Source organism: Colius striatus, chromosome 7 (genome assembly GCF_028858725.1).
Source record: "Colius striatus isolate bColStr4 chromosome 7, bColStr4.1.hap1, whole genome shotgun sequence".
Classification (NCBI taxonomy): domain Eukaryota; kingdom Metazoa; phylum Chordata; class Aves; order Coliiformes; family Coliidae; genus Colius; species Colius striatus.
In genome coordinates this window covers 40,950,252-40,976,743 of record NC_084765.1, presented here as the reverse complement: position 1 = coordinate 40,976,743, position 26,492 = coordinate 40,950,252, and the positions used below count along the sequence as shown (strand labels likewise).

General features: G+C 46.5%; 1 protein-coding gene across 4 annotated transcripts; it reads right to left on the bottom strand.

Annotated features, from left to right (window-relative positions):
• Window positions 1-1,240: 1,240 nt before the first annotated feature.
• GOLM2 (golgi membrane protein 2) lies at window positions 1,241-24,833 on the bottom strand. Of its 4 annotated transcripts, none has more exons than XM_061999682.1 (10): window positions 24,142-24,833; window positions 17,695-17,749; window positions 16,639-16,741; window positions 15,554-15,644; window positions 14,515-14,659; window positions 13,542-13,622; window positions 13,109-13,207; window positions 11,558-11,731; window positions 6,558-6,725; window positions 1,241-2,937 (listed from the first exon to the last, which is right to left on the bottom strand). In XM_061999682.1, the coding sequence occupies exons 1-10, from the start codon at window positions 24,466-24,468 to the stop codon at window positions 2,864-2,866; spliced, it is 1,317 nt and encodes a 438-aa protein (XP_061855666.1). In that variant the 5' UTR covers window positions 24,469-24,833; the 3' UTR covers window positions 1,241-2,863. The 4 variants fall into 4 exon arrangements, with proteins under 4 accessions (XP_061855666.1, XP_061855667.1, XP_061855669.1 ...); XM_061999686.1 differs by lacking the exon at window positions 1,241-2,937 and adding an exon at window positions 9,029-9,093 and having other exon boundaries at window positions 6,651-6,725; XM_061999683.1 differs by lacking the exon at window positions 6,558-6,725.
• Window positions 24,834-26,492: the final 1,659 nt, after the last annotated feature.

Below are 26,492 nucleotides of genomic sequence, written 5' to 3'. Positions count from 1 at the left end.
ACAGCAGGGGCGCAGGGTGAGCTTCCTGCAGGCCCTTCCACAGCAGCTCAGGGCAGCCGTGGGGGAACCAACAGCTGATGGGTTGGTGAGGCCGGGGAAGCCAGGATGCTGGTTTGATTTCTATCATCGTTAGACCTAAGGAAAGTTAACACGGGACTATTCTAGATACAAGCAACAGCCAGCCTATGGCATGCAATAAACAAGAGAAGCTTTATGTAATAAGAAACTGTTCATGTATGTAATAGGTAGAGTGAGACTAATAAAATGCACTTATTTCCCAATATCTGTTATCTCACAGTTCTGTCTAGAAATGACAGGTAATGTCATTCTGAATTATGTTCAGGAGGAACCAGGTGACAGGGAAGAGCAGAATGAACAGAACCACCTTAAAGAACCCTTCCCATCCTTTACCATCCCACTCAAGATGGTAAATATACCAAAACAGTCTGCCCTGGCAGCATCCTGCTTTTGGTAGAAGGCGGGTGGGTTTGGTCTGTTGTATTCAGAAGCACTGCACTTGTACATATGGCAGAGAAGTAACTTAAAATGGTTCAATATTCTCTAAGACAAGAAGCTGAAATAAAATGTCATCATCTCTCTCCCTGTCGTGTTCCTGGGAAAGGAAAGTAACCCAGGCTGAGTCAGGGCAGGGGCAGAGGCAGACACCCCTTCACACCTATTCCACACCACAAAGCGGGGCCGTTTATTTCACACCAACAGTCACCGACCTCTGAGCAGGAGCAAGCGTGGAGGCATTGACCAAAGGGCAGCTCTTGTCACACACTTCACCTCTCATGCTTCTCAGCAGCTTTGACAGAAGCCTCCCAGGGTGGGGGCAGTGGGTCTGGCACGTGCCCTACAGAGCAGACTGACCAAAGCAGCTTGTGCACAGAGGCAGAGGCTCCACGCTGCAGCCCTAAGGAAGCTTTACCCAGCAGCCTCACCCCACCAGCTTGTCCTTACCCGTGAAAGCAGCTTCCCAGGAGTCGCCCGTGGTGCTGGGCATATTCTGCTGCACGCAGGGGCAGGAGCTGAAGCTGACTCCAGGCTTGGGAAGATCCTGGAGCATGTGCTGGTACCACTCTGCACACCACAAAAACAAGGGGTGAGGCACAGGGTGAGCTCCCCTCTCCCTCACTGCCCCCGGCAGCTGCAGTGTCAAAATACTTCTGACTTTTGCAAAGCCCTAAGTCACTCCAATTATTAAAAGTCAAAGGGAAAGAAAGCCAGAAGCCCCACATACTTCAAACAACTTAATTTATTAGAACCCATAAATGTCGCTTTCATTAGAAGAATTGAGTTAACACCTACTTCAGGGGGAAATTACATTTTAAGACAAAGAGAAAAATCATAGTACTTAAATGCAGTATTTACTGAAGACTGCTGTTCTTAGGATCCTGGCACAGGCTTGTGCTCGGTGTGTGGTATTAGTACAGGATCTAATGCTGAGCAGGTTTGGCATTTTATTTTCCCCTGGAAGAACATCCAAGCATGCAGAGGGCTGCTCCCCCATCTGCCTCCCAGAAGTATGGAGTGAAGAGCCCAAGCCTTAAAGAACAAAAACCTCTTGAGATGCATCACCACCAGGATCTGGAATTTTTATTTCTTGTCTATTTAAGACTGATTGGTAGGAGATTCCTGGAGCCAAAGAAAAAAACCCATAGTATGACAGCTGAAATTGCTGTGAAAGGTTCACCGGACTGGCATCGAGCAAACCTCAACTGTTACTTCAAACCAGAACCTGAGTACAGAGAGAAAGTACAATCACTCATGTCATAGGCCCACCATTTCTTTTCACAGTAGCCCTTTGGGAGAAGCAGGTTGGGTTAATAACCTTCATTTCCACTACTGCAGATCCACAGAACCATTTCCATAAAGTCCAGAAAGTGCTTCAACACAGAATACAAAAAGGTATCGAACTTACAAACCTTCTGCTCTAGAAAATCAAAGCATGGAACGTGTCGGATGTTCAGAGATCTGTATCCAAGGACTGAAGTGACCTGGAGTGTCAGGACATGGGAGGACTGCTCAGTGCAGCCACACACGCAGCGTCCAGCCTTACCCTGGGCTCCTCCTTCCCATGCGGGTCCTACAGAGCTGCTGCAGACTCATCTACTCTAACACACGTGCTCTCTTTAACACGTACACAAAGATTTCCTACAAGCTGTGCTGACTTATTTATGTTACCTTTGAAAACAAGCTATTGGTTACACAACTTTTCTTGGGTGTATCAAATAATTAACGTACTAATATCACCGATTTCCAGCTCTAGCTACGAGACTTGGTCGTTGTACATGAGAATTAAAAGGGTACTTGCTTCTGCAGACTCCTGTAGCCTTGCCTCACATTAAGGAAGGAGCAATTTCCTAAACACTCAGTTTCCTTTCTCAACTGACAGCTCACCTGCAAGATACAAAACCACAGCACTGGTGAGAAAAGGCGGAGTACTTCTGCTGACGGGGGTATTACTGTAGAAAAGGAGTCCCACGGCTGTACATCGTTTCCACAGTGTGTTTGTTACATGAGATACAAACTGTACAAGTCCTCCAGTTTACAAAGTTTCCTAAATTGCAGAAACAATGCAGCCTGTATTTATAACAGGGGGTTTGGATGTAGAGGTTATTACAGGTAAGGTACAGGCCGAGGAATTGGCTCAATGGAACAACAAAAAGTGTCGTTTTAATACAATTTGCCATAGTACAACTATGTATATATGTACAGAACTCTGTTACTCTGAGTATCCTCGTCACTTCTTCTCAGCTTCCTCCACAGTAAGAAATGCTGGAGTAAAATTGGTTCAGTTTTGCAGCACTTGAAGTTCCTCAGCTGGGATCTCACCCACATTCCCTGCTTCCTTCAGGCCCTAAAGGACGCCGTCGCTGAAGCGCGGTTTGCCGTAATCCACGAGGTCATTTTGCAGCTCTCTTTCTTCATCGTCTGCAATTGAAATATTGAGATCAAATCTGATGTGGTACCACTGATGAAAAACATGCCACATGCTTTCCCAGCCCCTGCTGCTAACAGGGACATCCACAGCAACCCAGCCTCGCCTGCTCATGGGGCAGGGTGGCTGTCAGAGCTCTGGGCGCACCTCAGGCCTCGCTGCTACCGTGTTCCAGCCATTGATGGACTTCAGGGCTGGCACAACTAATTAAACTCACTACTGTGATTTTAGAATCTACTTGTACAGATTTCAGACTCTAAGATGGAACTACACAGTCAACTCCTTTGGGAAGTTACACTGCCACTGTTTAACCCATCCCAGAGTCAATCCACTGTAAGACTTCACCAAGGGACAAGGGCAGAGAAGTCAGTGTGGTGCTTCTGAGGTGAAAGTAGTTCCTTCTCCCCATACTTCTCAGGTTTGAAGGACAATCCCTTCCACACAGATGTGGCACAGCACGTTTTTCAGTGGCAGGACTGTTACTAATGCAGGAGTTGACTTTGCTGTGGGTTTCCCAAACCACGATCTCGTACCTCAGGCTGGAGGGTGAGATTTGAAGACACACTTATAAAACTGTAACAGGCAGCCCTCAGCCTCCTCCAACCTCTTATCAACAGAAACCCCTGCCCTCTCTATCTTGCAAATTCTTTCCCAACCACATCAGGTTCCTCTTCACAACTGATTTACAGCTTTATCCTTGAGGAATGAAGGATGTTCCATCTTTCAGACCCACAAGGAGAGTCTTTCTCCACCACTCTACCCCATCCTGCTTCTGGACTTCTGCACCTTTTCCTCGTGAAAAGTCATACAGTTTAAAAAGAAGACCCGTGCCTTGTCAGTATAACCATTTTACTGTAGTGCAAGGAAATGCACATTCAGTATTTTCTTTTAAATGTCTTTATGTTTTAAAAGCTGTGGCAACATCTCCCACGTTTGACCTGCCACCAGTCAGGTCTCCCTGCGAGGCTCCCCAGCCTTCCTCCCTCCATGACAGCACCCAAAAACTTCCCTGTCAGTTAACGAGCTCTTCCTGCATTTCCAAGCAGTGTGCCTTTATAGAGATGCTTGTTCACAGGGAGGGAAAGCCAAGTCAGAAGTTCACCCAGTCTTTTCCTAGAGGATAAGCTGCCTGAAGCTCTCCAGCAGGTCTGTGCTCAGCAGCCGCCGGTGGGACGGGCACTGCCGGGAACCTGCTCCCGCACCAAACAGCTTCACTTCCATGTGCCTGACACACGCTTCTGTTTGGTGAGAGCCTGCTAATGCAGCGTGTGGCTATCACTTCACGTCTCTCATCCTCCACAAAAACATTCACTGCAGTACCAACAACTTTCTGACACCCCCTTGCATTTCAGGCAGGTGTGCTGCAGGCAGGAAGGCCAGGCTGGAGCCTGGCGTTCACCTCAGCCCACCTCCCCACTTCCTGGGTTTTCCTCTGATCATTTCAGTCCAAGGCTCACACATTTCTAACAGCAGCAGGAAAAACATGTTTAATTGAATTGCTTTGTTTGCACAGGCCACATGCTTTGTTCCAGCCTGATGCCAAACCATGTGATGTTTTTCTAATAGGTTTTAGATAGAAATTCAGGCATTTCCACGCCCCCCAAACAATTATAACCATCCTCCCTCCAAACTCCACAACTCTCCCCTCTCCTAGGTAATAAAGACTAAAGCAGACATTTTTATGATGCCATTCCTGGCAGTGCCACTTGCTGTGCTGCTTCACTTGGATCAAATCAAGTCAGCAAGTTCTAGGAAACAAGATAACAAAGGGCTGGGAAAATCAAGTCTGAGGTAGTAACATACTCTTCAGACTATTCTTCATTAAAAGGCTTCTAGAAGTCACTCTTTAATCTTCACCACATATTAAATGCATTCTGGCTGTACAGATATAGAGGGTTTGATCACCAAGTCCAAATGTGAAGCCACCAGAGCAGGGAGCTGCCAGGTACCACATTGGAAGGGGAGATGGCTTTATGAGGCCACTTCAAGCTCTTATGTTTCCAAGGATCCCTTGCAGAACAAGCTATGTAAGCACCATCTCTGTGGCTTTTAACAACATTACACCACTGTATCATACCCATCCTTCTCCAAGCAGCACACAGCAATATTGCTTGTGCTGCTGACACTGGCTTACAGCATACCTGATGTTAACTCTCACTCCCTAAGCCATTAGTTTCCCTGTAAAGGCCACTACAGCTAAGTATTTGTGCCAACAAGCAATGTGGGGCTGTGGCCCCTGCAGCCCCCAGCCTCCCCACTCCTGGTCAGCAGCACTGGGGCTGAGGAAAGACGAGCCCAAAGGCTGGGGGCAGTTGGCACAGATCCACTGACAGTCTCGTGGCCTTGGTTACAATGCCATGAGCTGTATTCTGAAGTTGTCAAGGAGCTGTCATGGTGAGGAGCTGGGCATCACCACTGCTTACTAAAGGCAACTGAATGAAAACACACAGAAACCCAACCCACACAACTGCTCTGCTGTGCAGAGAGGAGCTTAGACAGAGAAATACACGCCACACTTTCCTTTTGAGTCCAAGATCCCAACCATTAGGAGCAAATCTCCTGCTCCCACAGCATTGACAGAGGCAGCTGTTATGTCCTGTTGTACCTTCATGCAGAGCTGCCTCATACAAGCAAGTTGCAACCCAATAACCACCCGTCCAGGGGAACAGACGTCAGCAACCCAGAGTGACTGAACTCTGCTGCTGGTTTTGAGCAAAAGTGTACCAAAAGAGGCCACATCTTCTGGAGCAGCAGCAGAGTTCTCATTTTTATCAGCAAGTTGATTAATTGCCCTGGGTTCTGATCTATACTTTTCTTTTGCTTGTTCATGAGTTTCAAACTACCAGCCCCGCCAAGAAGTGCTTACACTGCACAGTTAAATGCATGCCCACAGAAATCAGTTGCTTTTTATCAGCTTTTCCCATTAATTATGCTTGGATACCAATTAAATACATGTCTGAAAATCTACCAGCTAAAAATTGTGGATTAACGAGGATCAAAATCAGGGTTCCTGTAGAACTTCAACTAGGTTGGGTTCCCCCCCCGCCTTTATTTTCCACTTTCCTAATCAGAAATGCTCTGTCAGTTTACATAAACATCGTCACACGTGCAAACCTCTCACAAAACATGACCAGAGCAGATGGAGAACGGCAGACAAGGTGGCACATACACAGCAGACAAGCAATGGGGAGGTGAAGCACTGAGATGCATGCAGAACAAGAGGCAGTGAACATGCAGATACAGGTGGTTATTGGGCTAGCACCAGGTTAACAAGCTCTGAAGTCTGGTTAGCAAGGAAAAACAGAAGCCTGTTGAATCTGTGTAGAATGTACAAAAATTACACTTAGGATTGCTACCAGAGCCCTCACTGCCTACCATGTGGAGGCAGGTGTGACTAAGTAGTCCAGAAGTTACCAGCATCCCCTGGCTGTGAACTGCTGTGTCCTTGCTTCCAGACAGAGAGCAAGGCTGAATTTTGAAGGTTGCCTAAAGCTTATTGATTCTGTATTTGAAAGTTGTGACCAGCTAAACACAGTGAGGCTTTACACAAATTCAACAAGTACACGCAGCGTGGATTGTATCGCAACGGGATGGAGACAAGGCCCAAGCTCACCTTGGACGTCTTCTTCTCCACCATCACCATCCTCTTCCTCATTGTAAGCCAGCTCAGCCTGTTTGTCTGCCTCATACTCACCCACGTTCCCATCATCCCCATTATAATCTGCCAGTTTAGAGCCCTGCTGCGGGTCAACAGGGGACTCATTCTCATCAAAGAACCGGCCTGTGAAGTAGGCAAAGGATTAAGTCAGAGGCAGAGAGGAAAGAAACAGGGAGATTCTACATGAAAGCAGACAGACAGCAGGTCAAGGCACAGAATCACAGAATCTTAAGGGTTGGAAGGGACCTGGAAAGCCCATCCAGTCCAACCCTCCTGCCAGAGCAGTATCAGCTAGAGTAGGTCACACAGGAACTCGTCCAGCTGGGTTTGAATGTCTCCAGGGAAGGAGACTCCACAGCCCACCTGGGCAGTCCCTTCCAGCTGGGGACTGTGGTGCTTTCAGCTGGAAGAGGAAGGGGGAGAGGGCTTGGGCCAGTCATTCAGCAGTATGCAATCATTTGGCACTTGGGTCTTGTGAAATCTGACTGCTATAGGCTTCACTCTGGAGTAGAGAGCTACAGTAAGCACCTGAATAAAAAGCTCTGCCTTTGATTACCTACCAACACTGATAAAAGTTTTCTTAAAGAGCATACAGAGGGAGTTTTTGTATCTAGACTTTTCTCCACAGGACAGAGCAGTATCTTGCTGACTTGGTACACAGTATGTCTGCAGACTGTACCACAGTGACAATGAAAAACTAGCAAAGATCTGCCTGGTGTCTCTGAGCTGCTTTTTTCCAACTACCTAATTAATCTGGCTTTATGCTCTGGTTTCTTAAGCTTTCAACAGTTTCCAAAGTGCTCCCAATCCAGTATTTTTGTCTCTCAGAGAAGAATTGACCATAGTTCCAGTAACTGAAACAATACACAAGAAAAGTGAGAACTAGCTGGAACTATGGGATGACTAGACAGTCAACCAAGCACACAAAGAAACATTAACAGTGTGATGTCAAGTTCAGAGCTGGTGTTTAATGGGATACTGGGAGATCTGCTCAAGTCCAGCGCAGTTCAGTCTCCTTGGCCACTGCTCACAGAATGCAACCCTCACTCTGCAGAGGACACAAGTCTGCAGGAGTTATGTATCAGTGGAAAAAAGTAGGACTGAAGTGTGGCACAATCTTTACGGACTGGAAACAGACTGAGGAAAAAAGCCTGCCAAGGTGGGTGCAGTTAAACAGAAACAGAAGTGCAGAACAGGATTAAAAAGGTTACAATGGACAGATGTAAAGAGTATTTAATTTCTTAAAACAAGGACAATTACCACGTGTCAGAATATAAAAATCAGGACAGAAACATTAACAGTGCTGGTCTGGATGGGGAAGAGAAGCAGAAGAGTCACCCCCAGCGAGCACAAATGTGCAGAGACAGACCTTTTGGTTATTTTCATAAAATAAGCCAGAAGAAGCTATGACCTGTTTAGAAATCAGAAGTTAATATATTATTCATTCTGTGTTATCTACTTGAGTAAGCCTTGCTGTTGTTGTTTGCATTTTTGGACACTGCATTATATACAAAGAGCAGGCAGAACCACACAATTCACACATCCGATATTGTATTATGGAGAGACAACTGAATGCACTGAACTTCCAGAACGAAAGCCAAGCCAGCAATACTGTGCCAAACAAGCACTGAATAGAGGGAAAAAGGTTAAGATATTAGAAAGAGATGACAGGAAACAGGTCAAGTGCAGGGGGCTGGGAGCTGGAGCTCAGGCTGGCACACAGAGCAGCCCTGGCCAGCTCGATTCCAGCACGGCTTCAGGATGCAGCTACTCTCTCACTACAGGGGCTCCACTCTGCTTTGAGCCTTTGCTGTTTTAGCTCAAGCTGCTTCAGACAACAGGAGGTGAGGCTGAGCACATGGTCAGGCCAGCGACTCCAGGGCCTGTGCGAGTCAGGGTGCAGGAGGTTTGGGCAGTAGGTGACAGCTCACACAGCACCAGCAGAGCGTCAGTACTGCAACATGAGGCACGTACAACGGGCTGGACATACTGAGACTCTGGGCAAGCACAGAGCAGGAGTCACAGGCAGCTGGGCCCAGCAATGCACTGATTGCTTCCTGGAACAGCTGAGCTCCAGCGTCCTGCTGGCATCCTGGATCTCTCAGATCCCTCCAAATATAAGGCACGTGTTACAGGGACTATTTGAGGCCCAGTGGAAGGCATTGTCCTGACACGAGAGCTGGTGACAGCACAGAACGCCCTGTAAGGATGTGGCTGATGCTAAAACCCACAGGTTACAGTTGCTGAAATGGACTCTGAATGGACACAGGGGGTATTGCTCAAAGCTGCATCCTTACAAACACACAGCTCTAAGCAGCCCACATGCTCAGCACTAAGGACCTGCTTACAGAACCACTTCAAGCAGCAGCATGGACAGGAGGCTTGCTGCACCCAGCTGGTTCCCAGTGCCAGGTCTGAGCACACACCGTGATGCTGCTGCAGTCGCTTCCAGGCTCTGCTTCGTTTGAAACTCACGTGCCCATCTCTGTACCTAAGAACCAAAGTTGCTTTTTAACTCTAAGCTATCAAAGCAAAAAAGGAAAACATCTATGGGGAATAAAAAAAGTTCTCCAGTTCTGAAACCAGATTTGAACCCCTGGCCAGTGCTAACAACCAGGTCATCCCTTGGGCTAATGCACAGCAACTTCTGAAGCTCTCAGGCAAGCACTGACAGCGAAAGCCACACACCACAGCTGGGCTCCTCTGCACCACAGGGATGGATTTATCAACAATGGACCTTTCCAAACAGCCACTGCTGACCAAGCTGGAAATAAATCTTCTGCAAACCTGCATTAGCTATTTCCATACATGACAGAGAAAGCCTCTCCCTCACTGTACCAATACTCTGTAAGTTATTAGCACTATGAAGGAGCAAAGGGAAAAAGACTGGCCAGTGACGATGATTGGCCTAAGAGACATTTCACATTCTGCTCCAGTCTCCACAAAGCTAGTCCCCCACGCTGTTTAATCTGTTACCAGGGAACACAGACAATCCATTTAAAAACCCCTACAACTGACTTTCAGCTGTAGTTACTCAGCCACACAAGCACACATTCCTGTTTTACTGCTTTTGAGCTCACTGCTTATGTACTGCTTTGAATACATACTTTCCAGATCATACCACTTTGACACAATCTGTTCTTGACAAATCCAGGTCGCCCACTTGTCACCCAGACTGCTGGAGAATGTGCTCAGTTACTGTGCCAGGTACCAAGGCCAGGCTGCTGGAGCTCTACAACTCCTCAGAGCCTCTTCTCATTCACTTTTTAAAGATGTGTCATCTTGCAGCATGATGGTGCCTCTCTCAAAGCTATTCATGGTTTGGAAAACATTGCAGGAAGCTTCTTAAACCCTCAGAGAAGGTCTGGCACTGTCTAGAGGATCGAGCCCCTGACCCTTTGGAGGCTACAACGGTGTGGGGCATGAAAGAGAGAACACACTGAACTTCCACATCCCTGTGCAACCCTTTATGCCAGTGCCCACCCTACAGCTATCTGCCAGCAAACCTGACTACATGCTCACAGGCCCCCTTTAACCTCTGCTTCAGTATAACTAAAACATGTTACAGGAGTAAGTAGAGCATTAGTTTGCTTCTGTTATTCAAGGAATAGTTAAGAGATTGCTAGAGAGTAACACTCTTTTCCTGTAATTGCTCCAAGCTACAGAAGTGCCAGTCAAGTTCTCCACCAGAAAAATGAACTGCAGCAACTTAAAGTGAGGCCCCCAAACTAAACCTCTTGTAACAACCATCAATTCATCGTTTCACCTTCCTGAGAGTGACCCTGGCTTTCAGGATTCTTTTCATTGATCATGGAAACTCCATGATTTATTTCAACAACACTGCTATTTCTGTACCACTGTTTATCCAATCCACAGAATTAACACAGGTTTCTGGCAGGAGGCTACAGAATCCCTCTTCTCCCAGTTCTCATGACTCTCAGGGGGCTGTTCTGATGTGGTAACTTGTCATCTCAGAGTACAGACAGACTTTAATGATGGAAACTAAAGCCTAAGTGAAAGCTCCTTAGCTGGGAGTACAAAGGAATTTAAAGTTGAAGTCATAGTAGCTTCATTATAGGAGAAAAATCTTATTTGGGTAAAAAACAAGAGATGGTGTGTCAGTGCTATGTTTTTTTTCTGACAGATGCCCCTTCCCAACCCAAATGCTAAACAATTGGAATTAGTTTGTTAAAGCTAACTAGGTGAAGGTATACCTCATCAGCCTACTCTATTGACTGCTACTTAGGAGTGCAGTACCTCCACTCATACCACAAGAAACTCATTTCAAAGTCACACTGCTGTAAGAAGATGCTAAGCCAAGTGCTGTAGGCACAACACTTCTCCACTGTCACAGGACCAGCAATATCTCAGAAACAACAGTACACAGACAGTGGCACCTGCATTTGCAAGTTCTTACCTGCTGCCTGCCCACTACACCTCAGCAGTGCTACCACCATCACACCCAACAAAACCACAGGCTGTGCTCCTGTCTGAAGGCTTCTTCCTTGAGCACACATGGAAGAAAAGGGTCCTGGAAAGCTTCCTCACACAAAAGAAGATGCTTCTGGCCAATACACATATACTACCACAAAGACTGCCCTACAGAAGGTCTGAATTCTTCCAGTGCTATCCAAATCAACATATTTAAGTGACACAGTATGAATGTGACTCAGTATTCTGTATGTATCACAGCATTGACTTCATCTATTTAAATGTGCAGGAATTTCCAAAGCCACATTAAATTCCTATAAGCAGGTAATTTTAAATGAATGAATATGAAAGATGACACATTGAGATATATCTTCTACACAGCAACATGTTATAGTTCTTTCCAGCCTTACTCCCTAGATGGCCACCCACTGTAATTGTTCCTGTTCTCCAGGCAGGAAATACTATACAGAGAAAATTCAGTGACTTTCTTAATATGTTGAAGTATATGATATTGGCCAACTTACTTTGCTTAATCTTCTGCAAGTCACTAACTCTGCTCTTTGGAATTTTTATGTGGTCTGTCTCAATTCTGTGTTCGTTCTGATTTTCCAGATTTTCTTCAAAATGTAAGTGCTGGAGAGAGTTTGGAGGGATCTGCTTCGCAGCGTCCGCGTTCCCATCGCTGTCACTGTGCAAGCCTGCAGGGTGAGCAAGCGTGTTGGGTTTTTATGTGGCTCCAGAAGAAGCCTAGCACACGTTACCACACAAAGTAATTCATCACATTTTCACACATAGTTGGTCCTGGGTTGTTCCCTTCCAGCTGGGTTTCTGCATGTGCTGAAATGGTTGAACAGTAACACACTTATGTGTGTTTTAAAATTCTCCTGCTGATCCTGCTTTCAAAAGGTACTAAGCATCATTTACTGCTGCAAGAGCTCTGATGTGAGGGGAAGGTTGCAGTAGGTCACAGAAGTTATGCTAAAGATAATCAGCAGGATCACAGGACTACATAACCAAGGAACACAGAGACTCCTGGTCCCCTAGAAATCCACATCAACCTCCCCTCGATAAACTCCACATTCACTGACCCAAGCTTTTCACTTGCTGTCTTTTGTGTCTTCTCATTAGTAAAAATCAAAATGAAGGACTACTTCAGAACAACAAAAAGAAATGAGCTATGTAAAAGACTTGACATTTGGCAACAATAAACTTTAGCTGTATATGCAGACTTGGAGCTCACCAATTCTGGTGTTCTAACCTGCTCACACATCCACTGCAAAACCCAAGGGAACCAAGAGACAGTTCCATTGCCTTCTTTCAAATAACCAATAATGGGTGTAACAAGAAACTTCAAGCTGTTTGGTTCTGTCAGAAATACATCTAATGAGTATGTCACACAATGTTTCTTTTAGCAGGACAGTATTTGGACACACCCCTTGCAGTACAGATATAACCTAATGTTCTCCTTGACTTGATCCATGAGCACTGAAGTATATTTTCTATGCATTTGTGTCCTTTCTAATGGCAACTCTTCCAAACCCTTTCACTGCAGCACTTTTAGTTCTCATGTGCTAAACCTCCCAGGCATCACCCTCAAAGTGAGCTATTCACAGAAACAGGACACTGAGCAAGTGATAGTGTCACTGTTTAATCTCTGAATATAGCTGTCTGTCAACAGAACAATCTACTCCTCGTGATATGCTGCAGCTCTAATTAGGACCCCTAACGAGGAATACTAATTTCAGTTACTCTCCTCTGTCCAGTGGAGAAGTCTTGCAATCCTTCCCTTTGAAACTTCTCTCAAACTTGGCTGAAGTTGGTTAAAGGCTCAGGAATTATTGGATGAGGGCAGGGACAAAAAGAGATGGTACAGCCAGCAGCTCCAGTGCCTTAGGAAGGCAGACAAAGAGCACACCCAATCCTGGAGCCTGCAGAAACGCTCTCTTGGGTTAGTAACCACATCAGACACAAAGGGGTTGGCCACCTACATCTAACATTCATGGCATGGCAGCAGATACTGAATGCTGAGTTTCTATAAAATGTTGACTTGTCATCTGATAATAAAAGAGTTTTACCTGGTGCCAGATTTGGAGCATGGGGCTGTTCAGTTGGAAGATTTATAACAGGTTGCTGACCTTCACTTTTAGGAGCTGACATCAGTGGCTTCTTTAAAGCTAAAACAAAATACATGGACAAAAGCATTAATGTGAGAGAGACAGACAGACACTCTCCACCAGCCCTTCTAACCATGTTGTAAACTTTTGTAGTTGTTTTCTTGTTTTTAAATCACTGATTTCTTGGGGTGGGTGGGGATTACCAGAAGCATTCAGTTCTGAGCATGAAAAGCCTCTAAAGGACAGTAAAAATTACCATATTTTACACCCCACTTGGATTTTATTACCACTGACAGATTTTAAAGCTTTGCACTCACTATGAAACACGTGGTACTCAAACAGAATACATAAGCCACCAAGAACCCAGGTGCAAAAGTATGAGAACACTTCTAACCAGTGGGAGTATCTTCAGCTTTAGCAGGGTCATTATCTTCTATTTCAGGCATGCCAGCATCTCCTCCTGGTTTGATTTTCTCTGTAAGACAAGAAGAGGATATTCTGCCTTATTAACCTTTAAGTTTGAATAATGAGCCTTCCTCTTGTGGAAGGCTCTAAGACAAGAAGAAAAGTCCCTTGTTCACAGAACAGGTTCCATATTGATAACCACGATGCTCCTTATACTGTGCTGTCAAAGTCACTGCAGGCTGCTCTGGAGTAGTGCTCCCAAAGTCCGTGCAGTCTTCAGAAAAGGACAGGAAACAGATGCACTGCTCTTGGTAGCAGATTAATAAATGTCTGCTCCAAAGAGCTGGCCAGAACAGACTCTGAACTAGTACAAAAACGTGCTGATTCTGCAGCACAAGAAGTAGAAACAAAGGGAACACATCTGCCCTTCGGAGAGGCCTAGAGAGAGGAAACAACTACCATAGTTGCTCACTGAACGCCTCCTATACAGCTCCTGACAGCCAAAGGTCCCACTGTCCCTGCTGACTGACAGCCAGAGTCTTCTCACAGCCCTTTCCACGCTCTCACCTCCAGCCACCTTCTCAGTGCAGATCCCAGCTCTCAAACAAGGTGCCCCTTCCCTAGCTCATCCCACAACACACCTCACAAGGAGTGCAGAGGCCATCTCCAGTTCACAACTGGACATGTGAGGAAGGAGATGCCAAATGAACCAACAAAGTAAACATAAAACTACATAAAACTGTGCAAGAAACTACTTTCATCAAAGGACCCAGAGGAAGGACACACCAATCTCAGGATGCCTATAAACCCTGACTCAGTACAATCACATGCAGCTGATGAAATAGTCTGAACCAAATAATTCGCTCTTCTACTTTAGAGAAACACAGGATTCTGTTTGCTAGCAAAGGACACACACAACTGACCCACTGTCTATCAGAAATGAGCAAAAAAATCTGAAATACCTTTGCCATTTGCAACATGATCTGAAGGCTGCTCACTCTTTACTATGTTTTTATCTTCTGCTTCTGGAACAGTCTTGGATACAGCCTGCTCATCATTACTGGGACTCACTTCAGTGTCTTTACTGGAATGAATTTTTTGTGTAGACTATTAAGAAAAAAAATCATAAGGAATTAATATTAAGCACATCCCTGAAAATTACAGAACAGCCTCAAATTCAAGGTTGTTGGAAGCAAAATTGCATTTATGAATTTGAGTGCAAAGACCACCAACACAAACAGCAGCAGAAGCCCTTCACATACAAACCTGAACCCTGAGGGCAGGAGAGGAAGGGGACAGAACTGAACAGAAAATGTAAAATACAGCACAGCTGTACAACATTTCTATTGGCATATGCAGCTTGTAAGTCTAATGCAAACAGGCTGAGAAATCCTTCACCTTCAGCCTCAGATCAGAGGCTTTGAAACAATTCCAAGTTGTAACAAAAGATCTGACTGAAATCTACATTAAAGCTGTCTTATTTGAAATGTTTGTAAACAGAAATGAAGTAAGGGAATGAAATTCTAAGAGAAGCAGGTTATTTCACCTGTTTGTAGGACAGGGGCCTCTATTCTCCTGGCAGCTTGCACCGTGTAATTACACCCTCGACACCATTCAAATACCATTGGTATTTGCATCACATTAGCACCTTGAGGCCTCAATAGAGATCAGGTTTGCAATAACCTATATAAAGTTGTAAGAACATAGAACCTACACTGGAGAGCTGTAAAGCAATATCCATTTATCAGGGAACAAACTGAAATCCTTAGCAATGATGTCATGGGGAAGGCTGTAGCAGAGCAAAGAAGGCTCAGTTCAACTGAGCAAAACAGGCAGATGTTCCTGTGCTATTACCCACTTGGGGTTGCTCAAGATGATGGTTCATGAAAAGTTAGGGGAGAAATGCCCAAGTCCTCCACATATTTGAAATACTGAGCCAAACAAACAGCAGACTTAAGGCTCTTCTAATTCAACAAAGACACTTGCTTAACTGCACATTACCTTTTGTTCCCGCACAACTTGGTCCATTAATTTCTTCATGTTTTCCTCATGTTGCAGTCTCATTTCCTTCATCTGCTGCCCACACTGCAGACTTGATGAGAAGCACATTATTAGTTGTATCTCATTTGTTGTATCTGCTCTCCCATAAATAAAATAAGGGAAAAAACATGAAGTGGCACAAAAAGCTAAACCTGAGATATAACTACAATAGTCTGTCCAAAAAGCCTTGTCCTGGAATGTGTATGGAGTGGAAATGGACTGAATACACAAAGAAAGCAGAAAAACAGTAAAATAATCAGAATGGCCTTGAACATATTCCTTCCAAAACCTGGAAAGCAAACTGAATGTCAAGCTTCACAGTTAATCTGCACAGAAGATGCACCACTACCCCACTAGCAGTTACTGCTACCAACTGAAATAACAGACTGAATGGCACAGCTAAGGTCCCAATTGCTCTAACAAACCACAGAGACCAACCCCATCCAGCAAAACTCCTGTCTCCCACAAATACTCAACATACCACAAATAGATTTGTGTGTGTGAAAGTCAAGTGTTTCTCAAGTGTTGATTTCCTGCATTCCTCAAAGCTTCAGAAGTAATTGTTCTTCCTGCTTCTCCACCACAAACTTAAAAGGCTGAGGGTCAACTTAAAATTTCAATATACACAATGCCTTCAGCTTCAGTTGAAAAAAAATCAAACTGCACTGTTAGAAAGACAGCAATTAGCAACCCTGGTGGCTGACAGGGCTGTGTTGAGTAAATTCTTCCATGTGTTTGTTAACTAAGATCTCCATGTTATTAAAAAATGCATTGACTTAAAATCATCCAATGCTGAACAATTACAGTAAGCCAGACTTTTCTCAGATCATGTCTCACTTTGGGAGGGAAAGAGAACACCATCACAAAACCCAGAACTTCAAAATCAAACACCTAGCTAAGTCAAAGTTACATCACCAAGTGAGTACATTCTAGTGTAAGGATTAGCAGAAATAGGATCAATTTTCACCTTTCAATAAATGCAGACCTCCATCACACAGACACAAACCAGCAGTTTTCACCAGTTATTCACATTTTTGAAGACATACCTATCATATTCCAGCCTCCTTGTAAGGTAAGTATTGTTCTTCTTGTACTCGTGTAGCTGGTCCTCCTGGCGACTGAACTCCTGCCGCAACTCTGCTAGTTGTTCTAGACCAAAAAGCAAAACCCAGCATCAGCATAGCAATAGAAGGAAAAAAGCCCCACAGCAGATACAACTTGAGCAATATTGGAAGTTGTATGTTATTTCTTCTAAAGTTTCTTAAACTAACTTGAAAAACAATGACAGTTCACTCACGTAGGCCAAACACCACTGGCCAAAACACCTACGTTGTTCTTTACCTCTTTATTCACAAGACTTAAGCAATGCTATTTCACCCATCTGCTAAAAGTCTCCTTAATTTCCCAAGAGATTCTGTTAGGAGTAACACAGAAGTACTACCAGGTTTCTTTAGAAAGGATGGTCAAACACTCTTTCTGCAATAAACACACAGAAGGTGGTACCTTCACACTGTCCAGAAAAGCAACAACATATTTCCTGTCTTCAGAAGTGATTGTTCTAGGAGTTCTTCTCCCTGCTCTTCAGGCTACAAATAATTGTCCAGCTTCCTGCTATTCTCAGATACAACTACACAGAGAAGCAGAAATGCCAAGCATGTTGTCTGCAGTCATGTTAAAATTTTGGCATTAGCCATTTTGAGGTGCTCTGAAAGCCACACAGTGATGACAGGTTGTAATCATGTCTGGACATATCAGCCTTAAAAGATGTATCCTAGACCTTTTCTAATGCACCTGAAGTGTCACAGCATTGCTGACCTAAAGTATACCGAACTGTGTATTTGGGCATGAAAATGATTCCAACATCCTGGATGTAAGCAGTGCCAGAATATGTGTTCTTTCTGCAGACAGTAGAGCCAAGTCTATGAGAGCCAGCCCTACACTGTGTATCACCCAGGTAGGTAACATACAAATAAGTTTCCCATTATGCAACGTTTCAGCATCACTTCATCTTTCATTTAAAATGTATTCTGCAGTATCTAGACAGTTAAGAACCAGACAGCTTCACAGTCTGGCAAATCACTGATGGGTCCTACATTCCTTACCTTTTAATCGATGTATGTCTGCCATTTGATACGATATGTTGTTCTGCAGCTTAATCTGAAAGAAGAAATGGGTATATATTTAGAGACAATCAGCAGGTTAGAGAAGGCTGAGACTGCAAAGACACACGTGGATTTCCTCAACAGGTTACCAGAATGACCTACACAAAGGACTTGGAAACATAAGCAAGGTATATTTAGTTATCTACCAGTGGTATCACCAACCTAAACATTCTATTTAGGCTCTCCTAACAAGGACTTAAAATTTCTTTCCAGAACGTATTCCTATCAAAAGTAGATGTTGTTAGGACGAAAATAAACACACTGCACTCTGAGAGCAGAGCAAGAGATGGTGAATCCCCAATGTCAAAGTGCTATTGTACAAAAATAAACACACAGCATCACTAGCAGAACCCTTTTTTACCCAATGTCTATTTAAAGTACAATTTAATGTGATGTTACCTAATATTCACCATGCAAGTTTTCTTTCTAAGAGAGAATCTGACATCAGTAGGCTTCCAAAACAGCTTTTAATTTGGTATTTTCAGTAAGGAAAAAATAGCGGCTGCAATAAATAAATCATGTACACAAAGTCACTAAGTAAAGCTGCTTTGCCTTGTTCTTACAGAAAGACATATGTAAAGACAAAAACCAGCAGAAATGAAGATACACATGCAGAATACACTGAGAAAGGCTGAAAAGAAACCAGGACCCTCATCAGGCAACACCGATGCCGTCATTATTTTTCTTGTAGCTTCGTGATCCATACAAACAGTAACTCTAGAAGGGGAGCTGAAACAGGGTTGTCATTCTTGGGTTACAAGGTCGGATGTCCCTCTTGGCATACCAAAATGAGGGACAGGCACACCTACTCTGGCACAGGACACACACACAGAAGCTATTTCAATTCCCACATGGATTCTGAAGCTCAGTGTCACAGTCAGTCATGCCTTCTGTCAAAACAAAGACACATGCCCTTACTTCAAGGCTTCCTCCATCCACCTCTGCCTTCCTTTTACTGAACTATTTACTTCTTTAAAACTGTTTCAGGCTACATTTTTGTGTTTGAGAGGCACTGAGTCTCCCATCTGATTCATTGTCTCGCGTATGGGTTGAGTCAGGCACTTTAACTTTAGGAACTACAGTCACACAAGGACTGCTGCAATCGTGACTTTCTGCAGAACAGAGTGTACACAGAGGCACATATCCAACAGCCCCAGCCACAGAATAGAGGCTCCTTATGAAACAGAGGGCTCCATAAAGAGCTTTGTTGGTGCCAGCCTGCAGTATCCTGGCTCAGCACGAGCAGCAACGCACACCCAGGCAGCACTGGCAGCAGCCCGGCCCCAGCACCCTGACAACAGCCAAGAGGGTTTCTGGAATGCAGAGAGGCACCACAGCCATGGCCCTCACCTACCTGAGATGTTCAGACACCTCACAAGGCTTCCCCCTCCCCCAAAAAAGAGAGAAAGGATGGCAGATGATTCAGTCTTTTGGTAAGCTGAGAACCCTGCCCCTACTGCCCTGAAAGGGGACACAAACTGAGAGCACTCAGGAGGGACACTTAAGGAGCCTTCAGGCAGCAGAGAGCCACCACCTGAGCAGCACTGACACACATGCACTGCCCACCAAGACATTTAAGGAGCTCTAGTTGCAGGATGCACAAAGAACAATAAAGCCTGTGTTGGACTTCCCACGCTTTATTTCCAAAGTGCAAGTAACTTTCTGGTGGGGGCTTCACCCTGAAGTACATGATGAAAGGAACCACCAAGCCTTTCTTTTCCAATGGGCACCCATCTCAGCAGCTCTCCTTCCAATGGGCACAGGGGAGCAGACAGAAAAAGAGGGATTCATTGAGCGTTAATGAGAACGTATCTTTCCCTATTTTGCAAAGCCCCTGACAACAATGACCAATTTTTTTCCCCATTTTCCAGAACTCAATAAATGTACAAACAAAGGAGGTCCTGGGAAGTGGCAGTGTCCTGTTTGCAAACCTTCATCTATGGGAATTCACAACCCTAAACGCCTTCCCACTGGCAGGCCTCTGCTCACCCTGTAAAACAGCTGACTTGCAATGGGCTGAGGGAGGGCTGGCTGCTTGTCAACAGGAATTTTATTTGAAGATAGCATCAGTTCTACCATATAATCTTTCATTTTGGCAATTCTGAGTTTCAGAGAAAAGTGACACAATTCCTATCCAAACCAGCTCAGCTGACAGCAAACGTCCCTCATCTGAAGGATAGACAGGGAAGAAGCTTTTTTATGATTCATGGGATCTGTTCCACCTACACATGCAAAAAACCACGCTCCACAAACCGTGGCACAAGGCCAGTTCTCTCTGAGCTGTGTCCTCCTTGAGTCTAGACCTATTTGTACTGTTCATATTTCTCAGGGGCTTCTCAGATCCTTTCCAAAGCAGTTGGGATGAATAAAAGAAGTTCTCTGCAAGCATGCCAGTGAGCTCTGCACAGGAAAAAAAGCATCAACGTTCCTGTGCATGCTGGAGTTATGTACATGCAAGGCAGCCCTTCCAGTGCTGTCTGAGTTGATCATCTTGTCATACAACTGAAAGGCTATGTAAGAAAAGGAAGTTATAAACACACTGGAGCTTATCTTTATGCCTGGCAGGACAGAGCACAGGTGGTATTTGCTCACCAATGAAGTGGTAAAATGTAAACATCCGCCTGTATTTCCCCACAAGTCCTTCCTTTATCTACTCAAGAACATCCACCAAATTGCCTGTAGCAGCAGGAGCAGATGTCCACACTCCTGTGTGCAGCTTCATGAGCCTGGGCATTCCCACGTGCTGCGGGAAAGCTCAGGAGAGCTCTTTAAAGTCTGTTTGCACAAGAGTCTATATGCCACAATTCCATGGGCTTACCATTGTTGTCAGTTGCCATCTTTGGAAGAAGCAGTGCTATCATCAAGCAATTAGCACAGTGTCAGAGATGACACTGATCAGTAACATGCAGTAAGACTGCAAGATGCACCTAACACCCCTGCTGTAAAGCTATGGTGTTGCAAATAGAGGAGCTACCAGAAAGTTTTGGCAACAAAGAACATAGCCAGCTGCTCCTAAGCATGTTTTACTAAAGGGTTTCATCCTAGGCAACACCATTTCTAGGCACCAGCTAAAGGGCAAGGCTGCATTACACAACTGGCATTGCCAGCAACAGCTTTGGGACAAGAAAGTCATGCTCCTGAGCACTGCAACAGCAAATGTGGAGCTCTGAATCCCTTCACACTGGATACCTGCCATTTGGAAGCTCTCCACCACAAATTCCTGCCATTCAATCTTTTTTTTTGAGTTTATTGCAAAAGGATGTGTAAAGCTACACAGGAAGAAAAATATATCCTCATGGTATGCTGTAAAAAAGCATGAAATACTCAGAGAACTCATGTTGTATCCTCTTCCCAAGCCCTGAGGCAACCATCGCTCCTTGTTTGCTTCCCACTAGGAGCTCTGAAAGAGGATCACTCCTCTGGCTTGTTCCAAGGCCCAGCAGACCATCATGAGCTCTTCATAGGGTGTCAGGAAAAGAGAATGAAAAGAATTCCAAAGAATTCATCAGTGGTTGTTTGTGTTTTTTTGTTCAAAAGAAGACACCAGGTCAGACCACTACATTTGCACATCAGAGCAAACAATATTCTGGTGGTGTGACTGGCTTGATAGACCTGCAGGGGGAGGGAGGAAAGAGGGGAGGGTTTGGGCTTGACTAAGCTATTGCTGAGCTAGGAGGAAGCTGCCTGCAGAAATTCAACTTGCCTCAACACTGGGAAATGCATCCTTGATTTACATGACCACAAGGCAAAGAATCTCTTGTGAAGACAAAGGAGCATAAATCAGAATGAATACCATGGTAACCACCAGAGCAGCGTCTTTCAAATGAGCTTTCTGTGAAATAAGCCTAGATCTGTTGTGATCACTTGATACCCTGGGAATTACCAGTGTTGGTGGTTTACTACAGCTCCTGCATTTCACAAATGGAGTAAGATCATTGGTAAAAAAGAGTTTGCTCAAACCCTTGCCAAATTCCGTTTTGGGAGGAAAAAATTATCAGTCAAGTCTTTTTTTGGTCAGACACTTTATGCCTACTGCTCACTGTTCCAACAGTTCTTTATTCTCTACTCTCTGTAGTCACTTAAAGGGGTTTTTCAAGGAAAAAAAAAAGCAAAAATAAGGATTGTTGTCACAGAGAATATGACAGTACCTCACATGGGAGAAAGAGAAAGGGATGGTGACTGGTTATTGGTGACATATACTGTCATTCTTGCTTATGAAGGCACATTGGACATTTTGAAAACAAGGAGAGGATATTCAAAAGCTACTGGCTCTCATAACCTTACATGGAAGCTTCTGGAACAAAGATCCAGGGCACAGACTGCAGTATGCATACAATTAACAATACTGTTAATTTGTGACGGTTACTAGTCACATCTCTCTCCCCTCCTGCTTTGCCCTGTGCAGGCTCTGAGAGCACCCAAAGACCTGACAGAGTCAAAGACCAGATTTACAGAGAACATCTCAGTGGTCAGCAGGCAGCTGCAGCTCAACAGCATCTCTTCCAGAGCTCCTCGCCAGACACCCCAGCTTAGCACTTGTATTTTCTCTCCTGGTGTCCTACAGTAAAATGCCACAGATGAAAAAAAACCACAAGTACATGTTTCTTGTATCAAAAGCAAGCCTTGCCTCAGAGCCCAAAACCTGAGAGCTTATTTGGACACCACCAGTGGAGTTTTACACATTAAAAAAATCCACTGCCCTGCGAACACAGGTTAACTCACAGGAACACTAAATGAACCTCACCTACACAAACAACAGCCACATCACAAATACCCACCTACATCACTTCCCTGGAATACTCCCAGCCCCTCTCTGCCAGTCTGCAGCTTGGAGGCAGTTTCAATGCACATACCAACCCTCGGATGACCTCCTCCAGCAATTTATCCAGCCTAGGCACCAACTCATGGGATTTACTATCCTCCAGAGCCTGAGATTGTTCCAACCCAATTCCCTGACTGACCATCTCCCAGGTTTTCAAGCTAGTATCATCTTTGGATGGTTCAATTTAACCAAAACCAAACCCTAACACTTTAGAAAACCTTTTAGTGTCTTTTACACGGGGAAGGATCTTTTTTTTAACTGCTTTGAGTTCAGCATCTCTTGCTCATCAGACTTAACTATTTTGATCTTTGTACAGAATCTTTATTTACAAATTAAACTAGCTTTTATAATATGGCAATATTTGCAATCACAAGGGTGTTGGTTGCATTTATTTCCAGCGGAGAGCACCAGTACCCAGCATGACACATCTAACCATGCTGCTTATTCCAACGTCCTAAAAGCTTGAACGTTTTTAAACTCATGTTTGCTGAACACACAAATGGCTTAATTTCAACGGTTAGGGAGGAAAGAACACGTAACTTTAACAAAAGCCAAACCAATTTGAAGGCATCTGTACTTCTGTAATGACACACAGATGTATTCAGATATCTCTGTGATACTGAAATGCTTTATCTTACACTACTCATCAAGTGTGTGAAATGAAAGGGCCAGAAATACAAACTCCACCACTAATAAGCCCGAGACTGTGACATTTCCATAAATCTTACTGTGATAAGCAGCATTCAATCAGCAGAATTATGAACTGCACACAAACAGAATGCACACTATCATATACAACTGAGTAAAAGACCTTGTCTGCTCAACTCCTCTGTGAAGAGTTGCCTGTGATGACTATGAAAGTGGAACAGCGAAAGCCCAATGCATTCACTCATTTTCCCTTCCACAACAAAAGAAATCCCCAGGCCACCACCACATAAAAGGGCAGGCTGAATTTTCTATTAGCTTGTCTCTTCGCAGCTAATGAAAATGACACGTTGTATCAGCAGCAGGCATTTTTTTTTCCCCCCAAGTATATGCTGGCTGCATAAGAACCAGGCGCTGATGTGCCAGGCATTTTGAGAGAGAGGGGAAAAATAAGCTAAGGGGTGCTACACTTTGCATTTGCTTCATTTTCCTTGAGGCCAAACAAACTGTAGTTTCTAGGCTGTGTGCAGTTTTTTGACTGATCAAAAAAGACAAAATAATAGAGGAGGAACGCTCAAAAAAAGAGAAAGATGAAATAAGAAAAACAGTTGTTTGGAGAACAGTGAGATCTCCGCGTTTGCATTGTTAGCAACACACTGCCTCTGATGACATTTTCAGCTCTTTTCTAGGACATGTTCAGAAACCCGGGAGTCCCAAATGCTCTGACAGCAACCGAAGCCAAGGCATCAGCGCTAGAAGCCAGTGCCTTCAGGGGCTTATCTCCCTCTTGTGCTGCAGCCGCCGCAGGGACACCGGCCACAGCCAGCCGAGGACAACCAATGACCCCCCGGCAGAGCCACCCCGCAGGGCGCCGAAGGACGCTCCCACCGCCCCCAGACCGGCTACACCGTCCCCTTTACCTTGCTGTCCTCGCACTTCTTCACCTGGCCGTCCCTGGCCTGCAGCTGGCTGCTCAGGTGGCTGTAGTCGGCCTCCTTTTGCTCCAGTTGCTTCTTGTGGGAATCCACCTTGCCCATGAGGTCCGAGTTCCTCTTCTCCAGGCGGCCCCGGGCCACCTCGGTCCGCTTGGCCTGGCTCTGCAGCTCCGCCACCTCCTCTTGCAGCAGGGCCTGGCGGGACGAGGCGTTCCAACAGTTGAAGGCGAGGATGGCGATCACCACCAGCAGCGCCACGAAGACGAGGGATGGCAGCCGGCCGCCTCTCCGGTTGGCCCCGAAGCCCACCATGGGGGAGGCCGCCGGGCGGGGGCTTCACCCGCTCACCGCCTCCGCCCGCACCTGAGAGGGGAGAAGCTGGGACGGAGGGCTGCGAGGCTGCTCAGGGAGCGGGGCGGCGGGCGGAGGCGCTGCTCCAGGGGGCCGGGCGCATCCCGGGAGGCCCTGAGGGCGGCGGGGGACGCTGAGGGAGAGGAGAGCGGGCTGCCCAGGGCCGCCGACGGGCCGCCGTGGCGGGGGGCAGGGCTGTGCCGTGGCAGGGGCAGGGCTGGGCAGGGCTGTGCGGCGCTGCCCTGGCTGGCCCGGGCGCCGCTCCCGCCCCGCGGGGACGGACAGGCCCGAGCGCTGCGCTGGAGCCGCCACCGCGGCCGCACCGCCCCCCGCGCCGGCCGGCAGCGGCCGCTTCCGCCACACCCCTTCCGCGCGCGCCTCTCGCGAGACAGGCCCGCTGTGCTCTCGCGAGAACACGGCTTCCCGCCGCCGGCTGCGCGCCATTTTCTGTGGGGAGTCTGGGGCGGGCGGGTGCTGGGGGGTAGCGGGTACGGCCCCGCTTTTCGCCCCGGGGCCGAGGTAATGGGCGTGAACCCGCTCTTGGCCCCGGGGCCGAGGTAATGGGCACGGCCCCGCTCTTGGCCCCGGGGCCGAGGTAATGGGCACGGCCCCGCTCTTGGCCCCGGGGCCGAGGTAATGGGCACGGCCCCGCTCTTCGCCCCGGGCCGAGGTAATGGGCACGGCCCCGCTCTTGGCCCTGGACTGAGGTAATGGGCACGGCCCCGCTCATGGCCCCGGGGCCGAGGTAATGGGCACGGCCCCGCTCATGGCCTCGGGGCTGAGGTAATGGGTACGGCCCCGCTCTTCGCCCCGGGGCCGAGGTAATGGGCACGGCCCCGCTCATGGCCCTGGGGCCGAGGTAATGGGCACGGCCCCGCTCTTGGCCCCGGGGCCGAGGTAATGGGCACGGCCCCGCTCTTGGCCCCGGGGCCGAGGTAATGGGCACGGCCCCGCTCTTGGCCCCGGGGCCGAGGTAATGGGCACGGCCCCGCTCTTGGCCCTGGGGCTGAGGTAATGGGCATGGCCCCGCTCTCGTGACTTGCGGAATCAAACTCTATAACTCAAAGAGTTATAAAGAAGGTATGTTTATTCGGCGCCGGGCGCACCCGACTCGGCAACTTGCTTCACTTATATTTGTTACAAAGTTACAAAATCATATGATGACATTATCCGCCTAGACAAAGACACAACCTGTCCCCGATTTCGCATGTAAATTAGGTCTTTTCTTCCTTTCATTTGCGTGATGTCTCCCGGTGATGGCCGGTGATGGTCTTTGGGGCCTTGGGAGATGAACGCTGATAAGTCCTGAGGCTTTCACACCCCTGATCTTCAGATATCGCTTGGCCCCTCGCAGAACCGGTTTCTGCCCTCAAGGAAGTTGGAGGACCCCGGAGGTATTGTGTGAGGAGATAAGCGTGACCTTTTACAGCTTGTGTGAATTTTGTCCTGTCTGAAAAATAAGCTTTATACTATTGTGATAAGTTAGTATAAGGTTTATTAGTACATGTTAGTATAAAGCTCTACATCACTCGGCCCCGGGGCTGAGGCAGCGGGCACGGCCCCGCTCTTGGCCCTGGGGCTGAGGTAAGGGGCATGGACCTGCTCTCGGCCCCGGGGCTGAGGTAATGAGCATGGCCCCGCTCTGGGCACTGGGGCTGAGGCAGCGGGCACGGCTCCGCTCTTGGCCCCGGGGCTGAGGTAACGAGCATGGCCCTGCTCTTGGCCCCGGAGCTGAGGTAATGAGCATGGCCCTGCTCTTGGCCCCGGAGCTGAGGTAACGGTCATGGCCCCTCTGTTCGCCACGGGGCTGAGGTAAGGGATACCTGTGTCTGGATGCTGAGTAGATCTCTCAGTGCTTCTCCTGAAAGGTATTTCCTGAGGAAGCACAGCGAGTCATTCAAATGACACAAAGTAATCCATTGTATTACAAGAACTACTCCGATAAATCATTCATTCTTAATCTGGTTGCCTCACGAGCCATTTCT